Source organism: Lutra lutra, chromosome 6 (assembly GCF_902655055.1).
Source record: "Lutra lutra chromosome 6, mLutLut1.2, whole genome shotgun sequence".
In the NCBI taxonomy this organism is placed as follows: Eukaryota; Metazoa; Chordata; class Mammalia; order Carnivora; family Mustelidae; genus Lutra; species Lutra lutra.
Genome location: NC_062283.1, coordinates 131344570 through 131361590, shown reverse-complemented (window position 1 = coordinate 131361590; position 17021 = coordinate 131344570). Strand labels below are relative to the sequence as shown.

The following is a 17021-nucleotide window of genomic DNA, read 5'->3' as shown; positions in this document are numbered from 1 at the left end:
GGTATTATGCTAAGTGAAATAAATCAGACAGAGAAAGTCAAATACCATATGATTTTACTTAGATGTGGAATCTAAAAAACAAACAGAGAAACAGAAAAAAAAAACTCATAAATACAGAGAACAAACTGGTGGTTGCCAGAGGGGAGGGAGTACAGGCATGGGAAAAGTAAGTGAAGGAAATTAAGGGGTACAAACTTCCAGTTATAAAATAATTAAGTCATGAAGATGAAAAGTACAGTATAGGGAATATAGTCAATAATGTTGTAATAACATTGTCATAGGTGACTACAATCAAGGTAAGCATTAAGTAATGTGTAGAATTGTGAGATCACTATGTTGTACACCTGAAACTAATATAATGGTGTATGTCAACTATAGTTCAATATAAAAAAAAATACTCATCTCTGCAGTGCCTCAAACACCACACATTAGAATGGCAAGCATGAGAAATAATGTGACTTTTTCTCTCAGCCTTCTAACAGAAAGTAGAATTTTATTTATTTAATTTATTTTTTATTTGACAGAGAGATCACAAGCAGGCAGAGAGGCAGGCAGAGAGAGAGGAGGAAGCAGGCTCCCTGAGAGAGCAGAGAGCCCGATGCGGGACTCGATCCCAGGACTCCGAGATCATGACCTGAGCCGAAGGCAGCGGCTTAACCCACTGAGCCACCCAGGCGCCCAGAAAGTAGAATTTTAGAGATCATTCCCCAAGCCTCAAGCCAGACCACATAAGCTCCTCTCCCACACACCTCGGTCACTTTGGCACTGTCTCCTGTGTCCGTCATCTTCACTGGGGTGGAGCGCTGAGACACAGAGCCCTCCTCCTCCCGGTCGGTCCCAGAATCATCCTCAGAGCTGCTGGACACAGCCTCCTCGCTGGGGGGTGGCGGGGCGCTGGCTGCTGTTTTCCGTTGTAAGACAGCTTCTTCTCTATTGCTTTTGTTCCTTTAAGAAAATGAATATTGATATAAAGCATCTTTAAACCAAACGCTTGACACTCGCTATGTATGACTCTGTCCAACACCTTAGTCCTGGTGAAGCACAAGAAAATGGCTGTTGAGCAACTAGTTTCTGGGTTCACGTTGTGATGAAGAGAAAACCTTAACATTTTACCATGAACTTGTACTGACTATATATGAATTTAAGCCGTTATAAATTCAGAACATAAACTGGTAAGTGCATGTAAACCAATGCAGAAGTCTTCTCACCACTTGGTTACTGTGCTTTCCTTTGGTAACTGAAATCAGTATTTTTAAAATTTTGGTACAACAATAGAAGACTGTGTTTGGGACATTAGTAAATTATCTAGCTACAACTGGTAAAACCTTCAAGGGAAGGTCAATAACCAAATCCATGTAAATTTCCTTCCCTTCTACGATTTTTATCAATCACAGCATCAGCTGACGATTTGTACCATAGTAACGGGAAACTGATGAACATAAACTAAATTTTAAAATCCATGTTATTAGGGTGGGTATTAAGGAGGGCATGTATTGCATGGAGCATGGGTGTGGTACATAAACAATGAATTTTGGAACACCGAAAAAATTAAAAAATAAAAATCTTTTTAAAAATCTGTATTATTAGTAAATAACTATATTTGCTAGACATTCCTACTAATAGTAGGGAATAGATGGGAGGCAAATAAACCTCAAATTCAGATTTATAAAAGTATTTACTTTAGTTCCAAACATGAGAGTAATAAGAATATTGTTTTCTTTTTTTTTTTAAGATTTTTAATTTATTTGACAGATAGAGATCACAAGTAGGCAGAGAGGCAGGCAGAGAGAGAGAAAGGAGGAAGCAGACTCCCTGCTGAGTAGAGAACCCGATGTGGAGCTCGATCCCAGAACCCTGGGATCATGACCGGAGCCAAAGGCAGAGGCTTTAACCCACTGAGCCACCCAGGCACCCCTATTGTTTTCTTTTAAACTCAGAAAATATTTTATAGTAATATTTTTGGCTTGGAGGAAAAATGCTTAATATTTCAATCTTTAAAAACTACTCTCTATAAAAAACTTAAAATACCATAATATTCTGAAATGTTCTAGGAAAGGAAAGTGCAGTACTATCTGGCCATGGGTTATTATATTACTATTATTATATAATATTACCATATAATATTATATAATAATAATCATAATAAATAATGTAATTTTTATTTAACTTTATAAATTTATAATATTTACATTTATAATAAAATATAAAGTAATAAAAATATTATTATATAATAATTACTATATTATTATTATAGAAAACAAGCTAGTTTCTGACTTTCTGTAAAGTAAAAACTAAAATCAGTGGAATTTCTGTGCCATACAATAATGTAGCTGGTCATTTATGCATTTCCAGGAACTTCTTGAATTCTGAACTCCTGAGGACATCTCTTAAATTTCTTAGTTTCTGGTCTAAGGCTTAACATGCAACTAATATTTAAAGCCACAGAAATGGTGTATCTGGAAATAGTAATATATATCTCATTGCATAAACCACATGTAGCTAGAAACCAACCAGGATCCCATACACACCTACAAATATGATTAGGACTCAATATCTACAGTCTGGCCAGGGTTTCTGGCCAGAGTCTAAAAAAAAAAGAAATCTCATCACTGGGATCATTCAGGTTAGCGGCAATAACAGATTATGCTAGAACACATCACCTCTCAGTCCAGTTTCTAAGCATGAAGACATAAACATGGCTTGACTTCTTCCTCACATTATTGGATGTAACAGTCTTTCCCAAAACAATGTTGCAGTAATACACAGAAAACTTATTAATTTCTTTATCCGAGCATATTTATTTTAATGGTTCCTCAGGATGCCACCAAAAATAAATAAAATGATTATAAATTTTTACCTAAGTATTTTATGTTGTAGGAAACTGAGAACGCCGAGTTTTTTTATAGGACACAACACATATTATCTGCTACCTGTTCCTATGCCATCTGTGATATTCCTAATTGAAAATAATAAAATGCACCATGTTGCTTAAATTCCTATAAATTCTTTCAATGCTGAATTCTTCAGTGATCCCAGCGCGATGAATAAACTATCTGCACTGATGCAATAAATGGAATGTGCTCCAAACTATGTGACTTGAAGTTATTCTTTTTGGTGCCAATTACATTGCAAGTGCCATATTGTTTTATGTGAATCTTTAAAATTTCATTCTATATGCAAATCTTACCCCAAGACTGATTTTCCGGTTTCATCTGGTTTACGCACTGTAAATGGACTTGGATCTATGCCAATGGTCTTAGGCATGAAGTCACTGAAGAAAGAGGAAAGAAATGCCATATGAATCACTGTCCATCCACAGGATACTTTCATTCAATTCACATTTTTATACTATTTCTTCTTAGCCCCTACATATATTCTGAGCCAAATGTTCAGGGGAGCTTGGGTGATCAAGGCCAAAAAGTACACCAATAACGGCACCAGTAACTTCAATGCTATTGGTCTTCACTGGGCATTTTATTCATGATTATGAGACCCAGTGGTTTTGAATTTAAGATTTTTCTCTACTGGAACAGAGTTCTACCTAAATCACTGCCATGATGTGTACACTTTGTTTAGTCATCAGAATTACTTTTCAGGTAAAACTAAACTCATAAGACCAATGGCAAAACACTAAGCTACTCGGTTTTACCATGTTTTTATTACAATAGACTACCTCGGGAGGCTGAGATAATAATCAAAAACACAGGAGTGTTTGAGTTGAAGTATCAGCATCTACCTTATTAGGCTGGGGTTAATTCATTAAAACACTATCGGGACACTTTAAATAGAAACTTCTAGTTTACTACATACTAAGATAGGCTGAAGCTCCCTCTGCACTGTGCAAGGCCTACCTCCCGATTATTGTAACCAGACCGAACACCTCAGAGGTGCCAGAAAGACTGGAGTTGCATGGTTTATGCTGATGAAACTTAATGGCCTGGCAAGGATACCACTCCAAGTGTGACCCATTACATTTTTTGAAGGAAAAGAAAGTAAAATTGAATCTGATCCAAATGCCTATTGCACTTGTGGCAAAGCAAGACATAGCTATACAGACTAGGAAAACTCAAGTTCAAAAATCCTTACAGCAGTCTCAGGACACTCACAACGTACCGTGCTGAGCTTGTCATAGCCAAGCAAAAGGTATCATCAAAACTACTCAGTTCATATGGTCGAAAGAACTCGTTGTGGATGTCAATCTCTTCTTCATATCGGTGGAATTTCTTCACTATCAACTTCTTTAAGTTCTCAGCACAGATAACTAAGAGAGATATGTCTATTACTCATAAAGTCTTCAGATGACATCTGGCAAACAAGGTTCAGCTCCTGCCTCTAGTACTCATACACTTGGGAAGGAGATAACATATGTGCACAGAGTATACAGTGCAAAGCCAAGTGTGACAAGCTCCAAGGAGGCAGGAAGGTCCCTGGAAGTCTGGGTGCGAACAGGGAGTTGTTTTAGAAATCAAACTATTCAGCTCTTTAAATTCCTTTTTGCTCATAAATAAATACCTTCTGCCTTCTAGATAAAAATTGTACAGTTATTTCACTATATTTTCCTTTATATTTCAAATCATGGCCAACAGTAGACTGTTGTTCGTGGCCAACATTAGACTGTTAAAGTCCTTTCCTTTCTCCTAGAACAAAAACCTTCTTTGCATTTTTTCCCAGAATTTCAAGGTTGTAAGTACTTTTAAAAAATTAATTAATAATTTACTAAGAACTAAAAATCATTTGTAATCTTCTTAGTTTAAGGCCTTTACCATCCAAAGTTGGAATACCTAACCATGATTAGATGGGAGGCCCCAAGAGGAACATTCCAGATTGGGAATTGATCTTACTTAGTGCCCATTCACAACTGGGAGAACGGACTTCATCAAGGTCGGGGAATCAGTAACAGCACTACACTCTATTTAAAACCGAGCAATTATTTCAATTTGGAAACATCATTCAAATGTATTGTATATTTGAGGTTATTCATTTAACATATAAAATGTCCTGCCTTTCTGACAAATTAATAAAATGAAATTTACACTTTAGTGACTAAAATGTACTTTTATATACACATATGTATCTTTTTCCACTGCTTAGATACAGGAGAAGATTTTATTTCTCCTTGTGAGTGGGTCTTCACTTCTTTCCCATTATCCCCAAATACCTAGAAATGTAATCAGTACTAAAAGGGTAAACTAATATATTATATCCATTAGACATTTCAGGGATATAACTATAACAATAAAACACAGTACAAGGTCCTGGTCTACTTGGATAAAAGAAGTATAACATAATCACTGCCCTTAGAAAGCTATCTAAGATGTTAAAATCCCCTATTATAGCAGCAACATGAAACTGAGTCATGTCTTTTTAATGAAATATTATATGCAAAGAATTTAATGCTTCAAGTTCATTTAGGAATAATTCTAAAATATATTGGTATAAAAACTAAGAGAGAAACAGTGTACCTACCTTCATCATATGGTAGCGGTAAATGCTTTATTACCTCTGGAGTCCACCAGTAAGTGTAACTATAAAATTAAAAAAAAAATAAGTGAAAGGATAAGATGGGCCAAATGTAAGGACTGGCTTTCTATAATTCACTGGGTAAAAGGGGTTTATGGTCTACTGTAAGATGCTGCTGGGCATAGGAGGTCTTCAACATGTTCATTTCTTTCAAAACCCCTTTCTTGTTTCAGCTATGTCACAGATCTACAAAAATGCTACGAGCACACCTGAGAATCAAGAGGCTCTGATGTTACTGACTTTTAGCTAAAAAATATTTGGGTATACTAAGCCAGATTCTAGATGCTGCTGGTTACTTCTCCCCAGAGACTGTGCCTGCATTACTCAGCAAGCCAATGAGCAGCGGGACCTTGACCCAAGTGCTATCACCAACACTGTCTTGCATGTAGCCATCTAAGAACTAGATTACTTTTTCCGCTCTGCTCTATGGATAGGGGTCTGTGTGTATAGTTAATTACAACAGTTAAGCAAAATCATTAAGTGAATGGATAGTCCTAAAGAACAAGGTCCCTTAGAAAATAGTGGAGGCCCTGTTAATCTTTAACAGTAAATATTCACTACTTCATTACAGAGGCCAATCAGAGGAAGGTAGGGAATTTTAATCACCTGGATTTCTTCCAGAAGACGTATCTGCTCTGAGCCAAGATCTGAAACGTCGGATTTAATTCTAAATCAAATTCTGATATATTGGATTTTTAGGGGGAAAACGCTGTATCAAAGTTCATGAGTGCTAGGAAGGGGAATGATGTAAAATAGTATATCAAAATGTATTAAAAACATAGATTTTTGGGGCTCCTGGGTGGCTCAGTCAGGTAAGTGGCTGCCTTTGGTTCAGGTCAATGATCCCAGTGTCCTGGGATCAAGCCCCATGTCGGGCTCCCTGCCCAGTGGACAGCCTGCTTCTCCCTCTCCCTCTGCCTGCCGCTCTGCCTACTTGTGCTCTCTCTATCTCTCTGTCAAATAAATAAATAAAATCTTAAAAAAAAAAAATATTTTCAAAAGGTTCAGAAGTAAAAAAAAAAGAGCCTCTGACCAAAAATGCTAAAAGGATCATTTTAAGTAAATGAGAAGCTTTCTAAAAATAAAACACTGACATTACAATCTTGGATAATCCCAATTATGAAGATGTGGGGGTATTTAAATGAAATGGGCAACAGAGAGAAGTCTCCTAGAGATGGCAAGCAGAATATATAACCGAGGATGATCGAAAAAAGGAACATGATGCCTAATTAACAGTGAGCGGGAAAGTAAGATAACAGGAAAGGTTACAGGAAAGTGAGGTAACAGGAAAGGTTCTTCAAGTTTTAATTGAGACTGAAGTTATGAGCAGCGGGACCTTGACCCAAGTGCTATCACCAACAATGTCTTGTATGTAGCCATCTAAGAACTAGATTACTTTTTTCGCTCTGCTCTATGGATAGGGTCTGTGCATATAGTTAATTACAACAGTTAAGCAAAATCATTAAGTGAATGGATAGTCCTAAAGAACAAGGTCCCTTAGAAAGGTCCCTTTTTGAAATTCAGTGCACGCACAAACAATTGGGAGACCCTGTAAAAGGACAGGTTCTGATTCAGTATGGCCTGAGATTCTGTGTTGATGAGAAGGTCCTGGGTGACGCCAGAAGGGTCGGTCCTCACACTGCTTTTTGCATAGCAAGGCTCTAGAGCATGAAAAGAACAGAAAAGGGGGCGCCTGGGTGGCTCAGTGGGTTAAGCCGCTGCCTTCGGCTCAGGTCATGATCTCAGAGTCCTGGGATCGAGCCCCGCATCGGGCTCTCTGCTCTGTGGGGAGCCTGCTTCCTCCTCTCTCTCTGCCTGCCTCTCTGCCTGCTTGTGATCTCTCTGTCAAATAAATAAATAAAATCTTTAAAAAAAAAAAAAAGAACAGAAAAGGATTATGCCAGCTGCTTGTGGATAATTCATTCAATCTTTCAACATTTACAGAGCACAACTGTGTGTCTGACACAGAGAATAGTGTTAGAAATGCTGTGCTGAAAACAATGACAGAAAAAGCAGAGCTACTTAATCCCAGCACTCTTTCGATCTTCAACAGTCATGAGAAGTTTCATGCTGGAAAGATAAAAACAAGAGAACAGAGAAGCATGTACAGCCCAAGAGATGAAAGGAAACAGCAGAGCATCTCTAAAAGAATTCAAGTGTCTTGGTACCACTGAGGCTTAATCATCTTTCCAAAAAGAGTGAAGAATGGAACTTACACTAAAAATGGGCAAATGCAGTCTCGATGCTCGAAAGTGAGAGGGTAATAGATTCCGGAACTATACACCAATGAGTGTGATGTCAATTCTATCAAGATAACAGAATCAAGTATTAAGTAGAGATATGTTGTGAGTAACCTAAAAAGATGACCAGTGACTTCCATGAATCCACATCCAAAATACACCAGTCTAATCTCATTTGCTTTTCTAATAGGAGAATCAGACTATCAGATCAGAAGAATGAAAACGCATGGCCTAATTGTTTAAGGGGTGTGTGTGTGTGTGTGTATACACATGCATGTGTACATGGGTGTAAATTCTATTTTGTAATCACTTAATCTTGGCAGAGGAGGAAAATAAAGAAAGTATCGGCTAGCATATAAGGAATTTCCTAAAGAATGTTCCTCACCATTAGCTTCCCTCAGATAAAGAAGTAAACATGATAAAGAATGTTTAAGCTCAGAATGTATCAGGTGGAGAAAAAGAATTAAGAGAGCATCTGTTAGTGACTTGAAACAGGCCATAGATTTTTTTTTTTTTTCTGAATGTTACTAAACTATATCTCCCTACGCAGGTTACAGCAATGTAACCATACTTTTTTTTTTAAAAAGTCCAGCTCCACGGGGTGGGTCTCAGAAGCACAAAAGCTCCTGAGAAACCCCTGCCCTAGGGAAGATGAACTGAGACCAATGGAAGATGAGAGCATCTGAGAGGGCTCAGCCCAAGGCAGGGGCGAGATCTTGGTTACCACCACCCCCGAGTACGTTTACTCAGAGGAAGAGACCAGAAGCAGTATAGAAACCTGCTTTGGAACCAGGGATCAGATGACTGAGACTGCAAGTTCGTGCTACTTCTTCCTTTGCAAACAACACCTCATAAGTCAGCTGTTCTCTCTTCTTTGGTCCCTGTTATGAAGAGTGCTCAATTCCACTGGCTCACTCACAAAGGAAGGTTAGGGAGACTTTAAAAAAAAGACTCTTTATTTCCCCTAACAAACATGGGAACCCTCTGAATTAGCACAAGGACTTTAGCAAAGCAATCAATATTTGTGAATGAGATAGAGAAATGGGGGCAGGAGGACGGTATAGTTAAATGATGACAGTAGAGTCAGTTACAGCCATTTCAATTATTCCAACCGAAAATTATGAAACAATGTTAAGGTGGAAGGAGTCATCTGGTGGTGTCCCAGAGGGCTCTGCCATCTACTTTATTCTAGTTAACATTTTTCATCAAGGATTTGTATCAGCATCAAGAAGACCAGCTGATTATATCTAAAGAAGCTGTAAATCTATTAGTAATGTTAATTAAAAGGTAATACAATTAAACCTTTTCTCTTGGAAGCAAGCAAAGCATATATGAACATGACCAAGAATGCTCGAATGAGCATACAAGAATGGTATAGATAAGGCCTGGTAGCAGGTCACGTTAAAAACACTTGGGAGTTCTAATGGACAGGAAACTCAGAGAGTCAACATTATGATGGCATTGCTAAAAACAGCTAGTGCAATCTTATAGTTAATGATAAACGCAGAGTAACCAGGATAAGAGGAGTAATGGCTCCAATGGGTTCCACAATATTTGGCACAAATCAGATCTAACTGTGACCATTACTGAACCCAAGTCTGGGAACCACAGTTGAAAAAGAACACCGCCATGGACTGAGATCCGTAAGAGAAGAGCATTCTGAACCCGAAGAGCCTTGAAATCACAGTTTGTGAGGAATAGCTGGGGAGAGTGGGGCTGTTTATCCTAAAGAAGAGATTCTGAGAAGGTGTGAACTTGTCTTCAAATAGTTAAAAGACCATAAAGCAGATAGGGAAATCGTGTTCTTAAGGTCTCAGCGGGTCGAACTGAGATTAGTAGGTAGAGTTACAGAGAAGCAGATTTCAGGTGATGTGGGGAAGGACTATATAACTGGACTGTCTGAAAAGAACCTCCTTGACCAGACACGGCCCAGGGGACAAACCAGGACTGGTCGCGCACAGGCCAGATGACCTCTCCTGGGGAGACGCAGAGGAAACTCACATATCAACAGTGAATAGGGCCAGGAAACCATCCAACTCTGGGTTAATGAATTAATTAGCGCTTAATATGTAAAAACATCTCAGTGACATGATAAACACTGAGTCAATAAATAGCATCTTGGATGATGTTGACACATTAACCTAAATCAGGACAAAGCTTCATCTAGCGGTTCTAGGCAGATAGATAAATGTGGGATTCTGAGTAATGGAAGTAGTTACTTCAAGAGGTCCTGGTTTGGATGAACTCTAGTCAGAGCAAGAATTATTTCCCTTTCCCTTATCATTCAATAAAAGTATACCAGAGTTGGGGCACCTGGGTGGCTCAGTGGGTTAAAGCCTCAGCCTTCAGCTCAGGTCATGATCTCAGGGTCCAGGGATCAAGCCCCGCATTGGGCTCTCTGCTCAGCGGGGAGCCTGCTTCTTCCTCTCTCTCTGCCTGCCTCTCTGCCTACTTGTGATCTCTGTCTGTCAATAAACAAATAAAATCTTAAAAAAAAAAAAAAAAAAAAAATATATATATATATATATATATATATATATATACACACACACACCAGAGTAAATCACTGGTAAACACAATGTAAAATATGGTATGGTCACCCAGTTTGGAAACACTAGCAAATATATATAAAGTGGGTATTGATATCATATTATAATAAGTGATAAAATAATATTATCTAAGTTTCCAGATTTTATGGTCATCCTGGATGATTTTTAAATAAATTTTACAACTACGGAATAGATTCTCCTTAAAGAATAATCACAGTACTGACATCTGTTGGGTTTGCTGTGTGGTAAGCATTTATATTATTCCATATGATGCATGAAAAATGTACAAGTTAGATGGTATTATTATCTCTATTTTACTGATAATGGCCACTGAGACTGAGACCAGTTATGTAACTTGCCCACAGTCACTCAGGTTTTAACTGGAGGCCATCTGTCCAGAGCCTGGCCACTTCAGGACTGCGTGGATTCTGTGTCAGACCCAGTACTAAGTAATTCCCACACAGTTTCTCACCTAATCCTCAAAATGACCCTGTGAGGTGTGTGTAGTCTTCTCCATGTTACAGATGAGGAGAAGGGTTTCTGGAGTTCGGCAGGTCAGAGGTCACACATTGGCAGAAATTCTAACTCTGCCCCACCCAACCCTGATGTCTAAGCTCTCACCCAGTTAACTGCCTCTGGCTAAAAAATTCATTTTATCTGAGAACTAGAATATTAGCTGTCACCAAAATAACCAGTTTCATGGGTGACATCGGAAAGTCCAAAATAAAAACACTGAAATTTGTCTTACAGTATTTTTAAGTACTGTTTATGACCAATATGTACTCTTGATAGCATAAACTGATTTTTTGGAATTATGATATTCTGGAGGAAAAAAAAAAAAAACAAACAAACACAAAAACAGGAGACCAAACTAACTGAGAGAGCCATATTATCTACTTTGATAAAACTTTATTTTCAGTGGCAGGCTTGCAGCTGATTCTTGCTGAGTCATCTAATGAGCTGAATTATCTCAGTCAAGACACATTCTCTCTGCAACCTCAGTTTCCTTTTTTTTTTTTTTTTTTTTAAGAAAATGAGGTTGTAAGAGCAGCTTCTTTTGATGCCACAAATAAGCTCTGACCACCTCCTGCCTTAGTGATCGGCTATGTAACTTAAGGTATGTAAGTGGTTTAATGTACACTTGTAATACACGAGCTAATTTCTGCAGGAGTAAACTGAGTTTTGGTTCTTCCCAACCTGTGTGTTAACAGCTTTAATACTGGAAGGTAATATTTAATTTTGGAAAAACACCCACATTTACCCATTGTCAATTACATTACTAGAGCTAAATATGGGTATTTACACTCATCTCTCACCCAATAAACATAATTAGTTCTACTTTTTTTATCAGCAAAAATTCAGAGGCAATCATTTAATGCAAAAACCAGGGAAAGTAAACTCAAATAGTAAGTTGGTTATTCCAACAACATGCGCTTAGAAGAACAAATCTGAGAACAGAAACTGACCCATCCCTATATATTCTAGCACTCCTGAAGTAACACAGAATTTGATAACAGCTGTAACATCAGCACTTGCTAATTGTACCGTTGCCTGTGGTCTGTCCACACAATGAAGCCCAGATTAGCACTGACCCCCATAGTGTTTGGGAAGCACTGTTGCACAAAATAAGGGCTATAGTAAACTGATGCTGTGAGAGAAAAGCATTATGAGAGAACTTGACAGTGTAGGCCTCTAAGAAGAAGGCACCAGTCTCCAGCCTCCTGTGTGTGAAAATTTTACTTGTGTGGCCAAACTCACTACATTAGTACATGACGCCTCAGTTAAAAACACTAATGAGTCTTCTCCTAAACCTTCACAATGACTCCGAAGTGTGTCTACCATTCACATCTGCAGGTAAGAAAAATGAGGTGGGGAGAGGTTAAAATAACTAATCCAAGGTCACTCAGGTACAGAATCAACCTGACCCTGAGGCTACACTACAGGTAAAAACTTCATTTCTTTTGAGAATATTAATATCAATTCAACTGTCATCAAAAGAACCTAAAATGGCTATTGACTCTAGAAAGGCCTGGGTAAAGGAGATGTTGGGGATGGTGTCTACCACCTAGTTCCCTGTCTTCACCAGTGTCACCAAGAGCAGGTTGCACTTCCAGAAAGAAACACCATTAGCATTCCAAAGTGATGCTGCTTGGACCCCTCACTTGAAAAACCAAAGACTGACTCCTTAAATATGAGGGTTCTTTTGAGTTCCACATTTGTAGGAAGCACTCAGAAATAATGTTGATGGTTTGTCTTAGTGGAGCTACAACTTACGTTCAATGATGAAGTTCTGAAATTTTCTATCTTACAAAAAAATGAAAGCCACCAATTGTTAATGACAATTTCCCAGATCCAGTATCAGGACACCAACAATACGGAATTCTTCACAGCAAACACGTAGTAAGACTACTTTAGCCTATGCGATTATGACTCAAAAATGAAAATATCTCATACTCAAAGAACATCAAATCTGAGTTTACACAGTAGACTAGAAGAAAAATACCTTCTTCTTGTTGGTAAAAGTCTCATGGTATTTTTATGATGCAAATAAAAATCTGTTGGGAGTTCCCAGAGATGAGGTTTTCCTTCAGTGGGATGAAAAACCCCCAGGAAGAGATTAATGGAATCTTGTCTATCAGCATCTAAAAAACAAAAATAGGAATTTTAGGAAATTCCTAATAGGATTTTAGGAAATCAATACTGAGATATACGACTTAGGAGAATGTTTTCTCAGGAGGAGAAGGTTACAACTGTGATTTCATAAAACACAAATATGAAATATTAAAAATAATAGTATTTATACTTCAGAAGTCACACACATCTAAAATCTAAAATAGTCACCAAGATTTTGAGCAGAATTAAGATCTTGCTTCCAGATGTTTCCTTTTTGCTCCATTCCTTTAATAATACAGTGAACACACATTGCTTCTTGAATTTTGAGAGATTCTTAAAAATCAAGAACTGCCATAATACCATAGTGATTTTATTTTTAGGTAAGATCACATTTTCACCATTCTTCAGTCTACCAGAAACAAATACATCTTTACTTTGTTACAAAGACAAGCAGACACTGTCAGAAACAAATAAGCAAAATGATCCCACAGCTACCCCTATTCTGTTGCACAACCTTGAACAAGTTGCTCTCCATAGTTTCCACTTCTAATCCTTGAAAAGACAGTCTTCATTTCTTTAGCAGAGACAGTGTTTATAACATTTTCTGTCCCCTCAGCTGTAGGCCTGGCCCATTCCCTTCTGGGTTTGATAATGAAGGCAGAGTGGGCACATGGATAACAGCCTCATTCTAACTATTCAACCACTCCAAAATTACTAACCACATATGCACATATATTGTATTTCCTTCCTTTTATAATTATATTTTGGTAAAAATGATGATGAGCACTAAAGGGTCTCATGAAGCACCCTTCCCATTCTGTACCGTCTCCCCTCCTCCCACCTCCCGCCAGCATCCTTCATTGTTTCCTCTCATTGCCTGCCTCCCAATCTTGTATCAGAGCCCTGTGTATTCAAGTTTGGGGCAGACATGCACGATTAAAATAATACCCTCTCTCTGAAAATGAGCATAGAACTAAAAAGCACAGTAGAAATGACTGCTTTCGAAACAAGATAACATTACCATAAAATCAATCTTCTTCCAACAGCTATAGTGAACACAGCTATCTCTAAAATTAGCAACACTGTTCTCATTGAACTATTTGGTCATCTCAGCAAAAGCAATAAATGAAATATGGCACATCAAACATGTATTAGTGTTATTACTTTTTGACAGGAAGTGTTCCATTAAAGCAGCATTTACCTTCAGGCCAAAAGTAATGTATAAAAGGGATGTGTTTATAACCTGAGCAAATTTGGGGCCTTTCTGCCACTTTTGAGAGAAAACAAGTATTAAATGATGTAGACATTACCTCCCCAATTTGTACCCTCTTTACATAATGTAAAAGTAAACATACCACTTTCTTCCCTAAGATTTGATTGATTGATTGATTGATTTAGAGCAGGGGGGGAGGGGCAGGGAGCAAGGGAGAGAGAGACTCTCAAGCTGATTCCACACAGAGCCTGGAGCCCAGTGCAGGGCTTGATCTCAGGATCCCAAGATCATGACCTGAGCTGAAACAAAGAGTCAGATGCTTAACCAACTGAGCCACCCAGGGGCCACCGTATTGCTTTTATAGTAATTACATTCTTTATGCTTCCTGTATAGTCTTAATGGCACTTAATAATTCATGCTATGCAGGACCGCAAGACATCTTACTACTGTCTAGAGAAGCTTTCCATCTTCAGCCATGTTTTCAAGGGGCCTTTCATCCTTTAAACCTCATAGCTGCTTCCTTTAACTTTTAACAAGTACGATAAAATGTGAGCGGTGAGAAACGTAACCCAATGAAGGCTACTGCTTCAAAGGATCATAATGAAGACTTGCTGAATGTGCTGCTGTTTCTATAAATATGTATCTGTGATGGATATGGTCACTAACCAAAGACTCTAAGGCCAGTTTAATGAGCCTGGGGGTCTTTTCCAGGCTAGTCTTGACTGCAAGTAAGACAACCACCCTCGTGAAGACAGTAGAACTTTTGGATATGGACACACAGGTGGGTTCTCTGCAGTTGTGGATAATAAGAGGGCAATGATTGCCTATTTTTTGTACTCAATCACACTTTAAAGGAAAAGAGAGTAATGTACTAGTCACACTTCACTCAAATAGCTAAACACTAACCACTTTTATTATGTATGTATTAAATAGATCTGGCTTGAATTGAACAATTCTTTTTTTTATAATTATCTTTTTATTTTTAATCAGCAAAAAAATATCTTAGAACTAGAATACTTATTACTCTAATGTTAAATTAGGTTTGTGATGAAGTGGGCTCTGAAATCAATAATGGAAAGGAATGTTACTCAATAAATAGTACTGTTTAATTACTACAGGGGAGGGAACAGTAAAGTTAGATCCCTACTTCATACTATATATTGAAATAAATACCCATTAAATGTGAGAAAGGCAAAGATCAACACCCTAACAGAAAAAGAGAAACGTTCAATTTTTAAACGAAATAGAAACAGGGCGCCTGGGTGGCTCAGTGGGTTAAGCCGCTGCCTTCGGCTCAGGTCATGATCCCAGAGTCCTGGGATCGAGTCCCGCATCGGGCTCACTGCTCAGCAGGAAGCCTGCTTCCCTTCCTCTCTCTCTGCCTGCCTCTCTGCCTACTTGTGATCTCTCTCTGTCAAATAAATAAATAAAATCTTTAAAAAAAAAAAAAAGAAATAGAAACAGACAAACCTACCAAAATTCAACCTTACTAGTTATCAAACAAATGCAAATTAAAACAGAATGCCACTTTTTACTTACTTAGGCTGGCGAATACTTATCAAAATGGGCACTTCTATAACTCTGCCCAGGGAATATTAACTGTTATACAGTATCCTTTCTCTAAGGCAATTTGGCAACCCAGGGGTTCCCTGCTTTCTAAAAGTCTGCATTACGCCACTTTGCTTGGAAAAGACCTACATCGGTACCTCTCATGTTAATGGAAAGAAATCTGAAGAGGATTTTAACTTTTATGAAAATAGCTGTTACTATGCTAACGCAAGTTTTTCCTAAAAGCAAAGTAGTGTAACTCAAACTTCTGGAAAGTGGGGGGATACTCCCCACTTTATGTCATTTCAACTTACCAAAGTTTTCGTGGGGTATACATATGCAGACACACATGTAAATACATACATATTTATGTATAGATAGATACAGATATGGATATGTTCAGGGCTTTAAATATATATACATATGTATTTATGTATAGATAGATATAGTATAGATATTTTCAGGGCTTTAAATATACATATATTTATATTTATTATAAATACACACACACACACACACACACACACACACAAAGCCCTGAAAATATTTATACTCTCTCACCTAATAAATATGCTTCTAGAATTTCCATAAGATAATATCAAAGATATGCAAAAAAAAGAGTATATGTTTAAAGATGTTTAAGAGGAACCAAAACGCAAAATAATAACTAAATAAATTATGATTTGTTTTTGTGTTTCTAAAGGATAAGTTTCTAAAGGATAGACTGCCATAAAGCTAATAAAATCATGTTGTAGAAGCATATTTAGGTCATAAAGATTGCTCACATTATCTAAAAGGGCAAAAGCAGAACATAAATATTATGTGCAAGGAAGGCTCATGTTCTAAATCTGAACAAATGGCTGTCTCTGGAAGGTGAAGATTATCTGACTTCATTGTGAGTTATTCTGTACTTTCTATAATTAACATCTATTATTTTCATAATTGAAAAGAAGAACTACCCTTCATTCACTCACCCAAGAACCTACTCTGTTCTGCACCAACTAGGGACACAGTTATGGACAAGACTGACTGTGGCTGTGGTGGGGCTTACATTCCAAGTGGCAAACAAACATACATACAAGTGAATAATGGACCAGGTACATTCAGGGGTTGTAAGTTCCGTGAAGACTTGTAAGTTCTGTGAAGAACGACAGAGTGACATGAGAGCAAAGGGAGGGGACACGGCCCCTTGAATTGGGTCGTGAGGGCAGGGGTAGAGGCTACAGGGTCTGAGGAAGTAACAGCTGAAGTGTACAACTGAGAAAATACACAAAGCTCTGGGGGCTGTGCCCACGCAGAAGGACAAACACAAAGGCCTGAAGGAGGAACAGACAGCGA

At 38.0% G+C, this 17021-nt stretch overlaps 1 protein-coding gene across 3 annotated transcripts in view; it reads right to left on the bottom strand.

The window, feature by feature from the left end:
* FIG4 (FIG4 phosphoinositide 5-phosphatase) overlaps positions 1–17021 on the bottom strand; it is a 139002-nt gene that overhangs the window by 43158 nt on the left and 78823 nt on the right. For all 3 annotated transcript variants that reach the window (XM_047734130.1, XM_047734132.1, XM_047734131.1), the window contains 5 exons: positions 12813–12951; positions 5467–5525; positions 4114–4261; positions 3188–3271; positions 750–945 (listed from right to left, as the gene is read on the bottom strand). In XM_047734130.1, coding sequence (XP_047590086.1) covers positions 750–945; positions 3188–3271; positions 4114–4261; positions 5467–5525; positions 12813–12951 — 626 coding nt within the window. The remainder of the gene's footprint in view (positions 1–749; positions 946–3187; positions 3272–4113; positions 4262–5466; positions 5526–12812; positions 12952–17021) is intronic.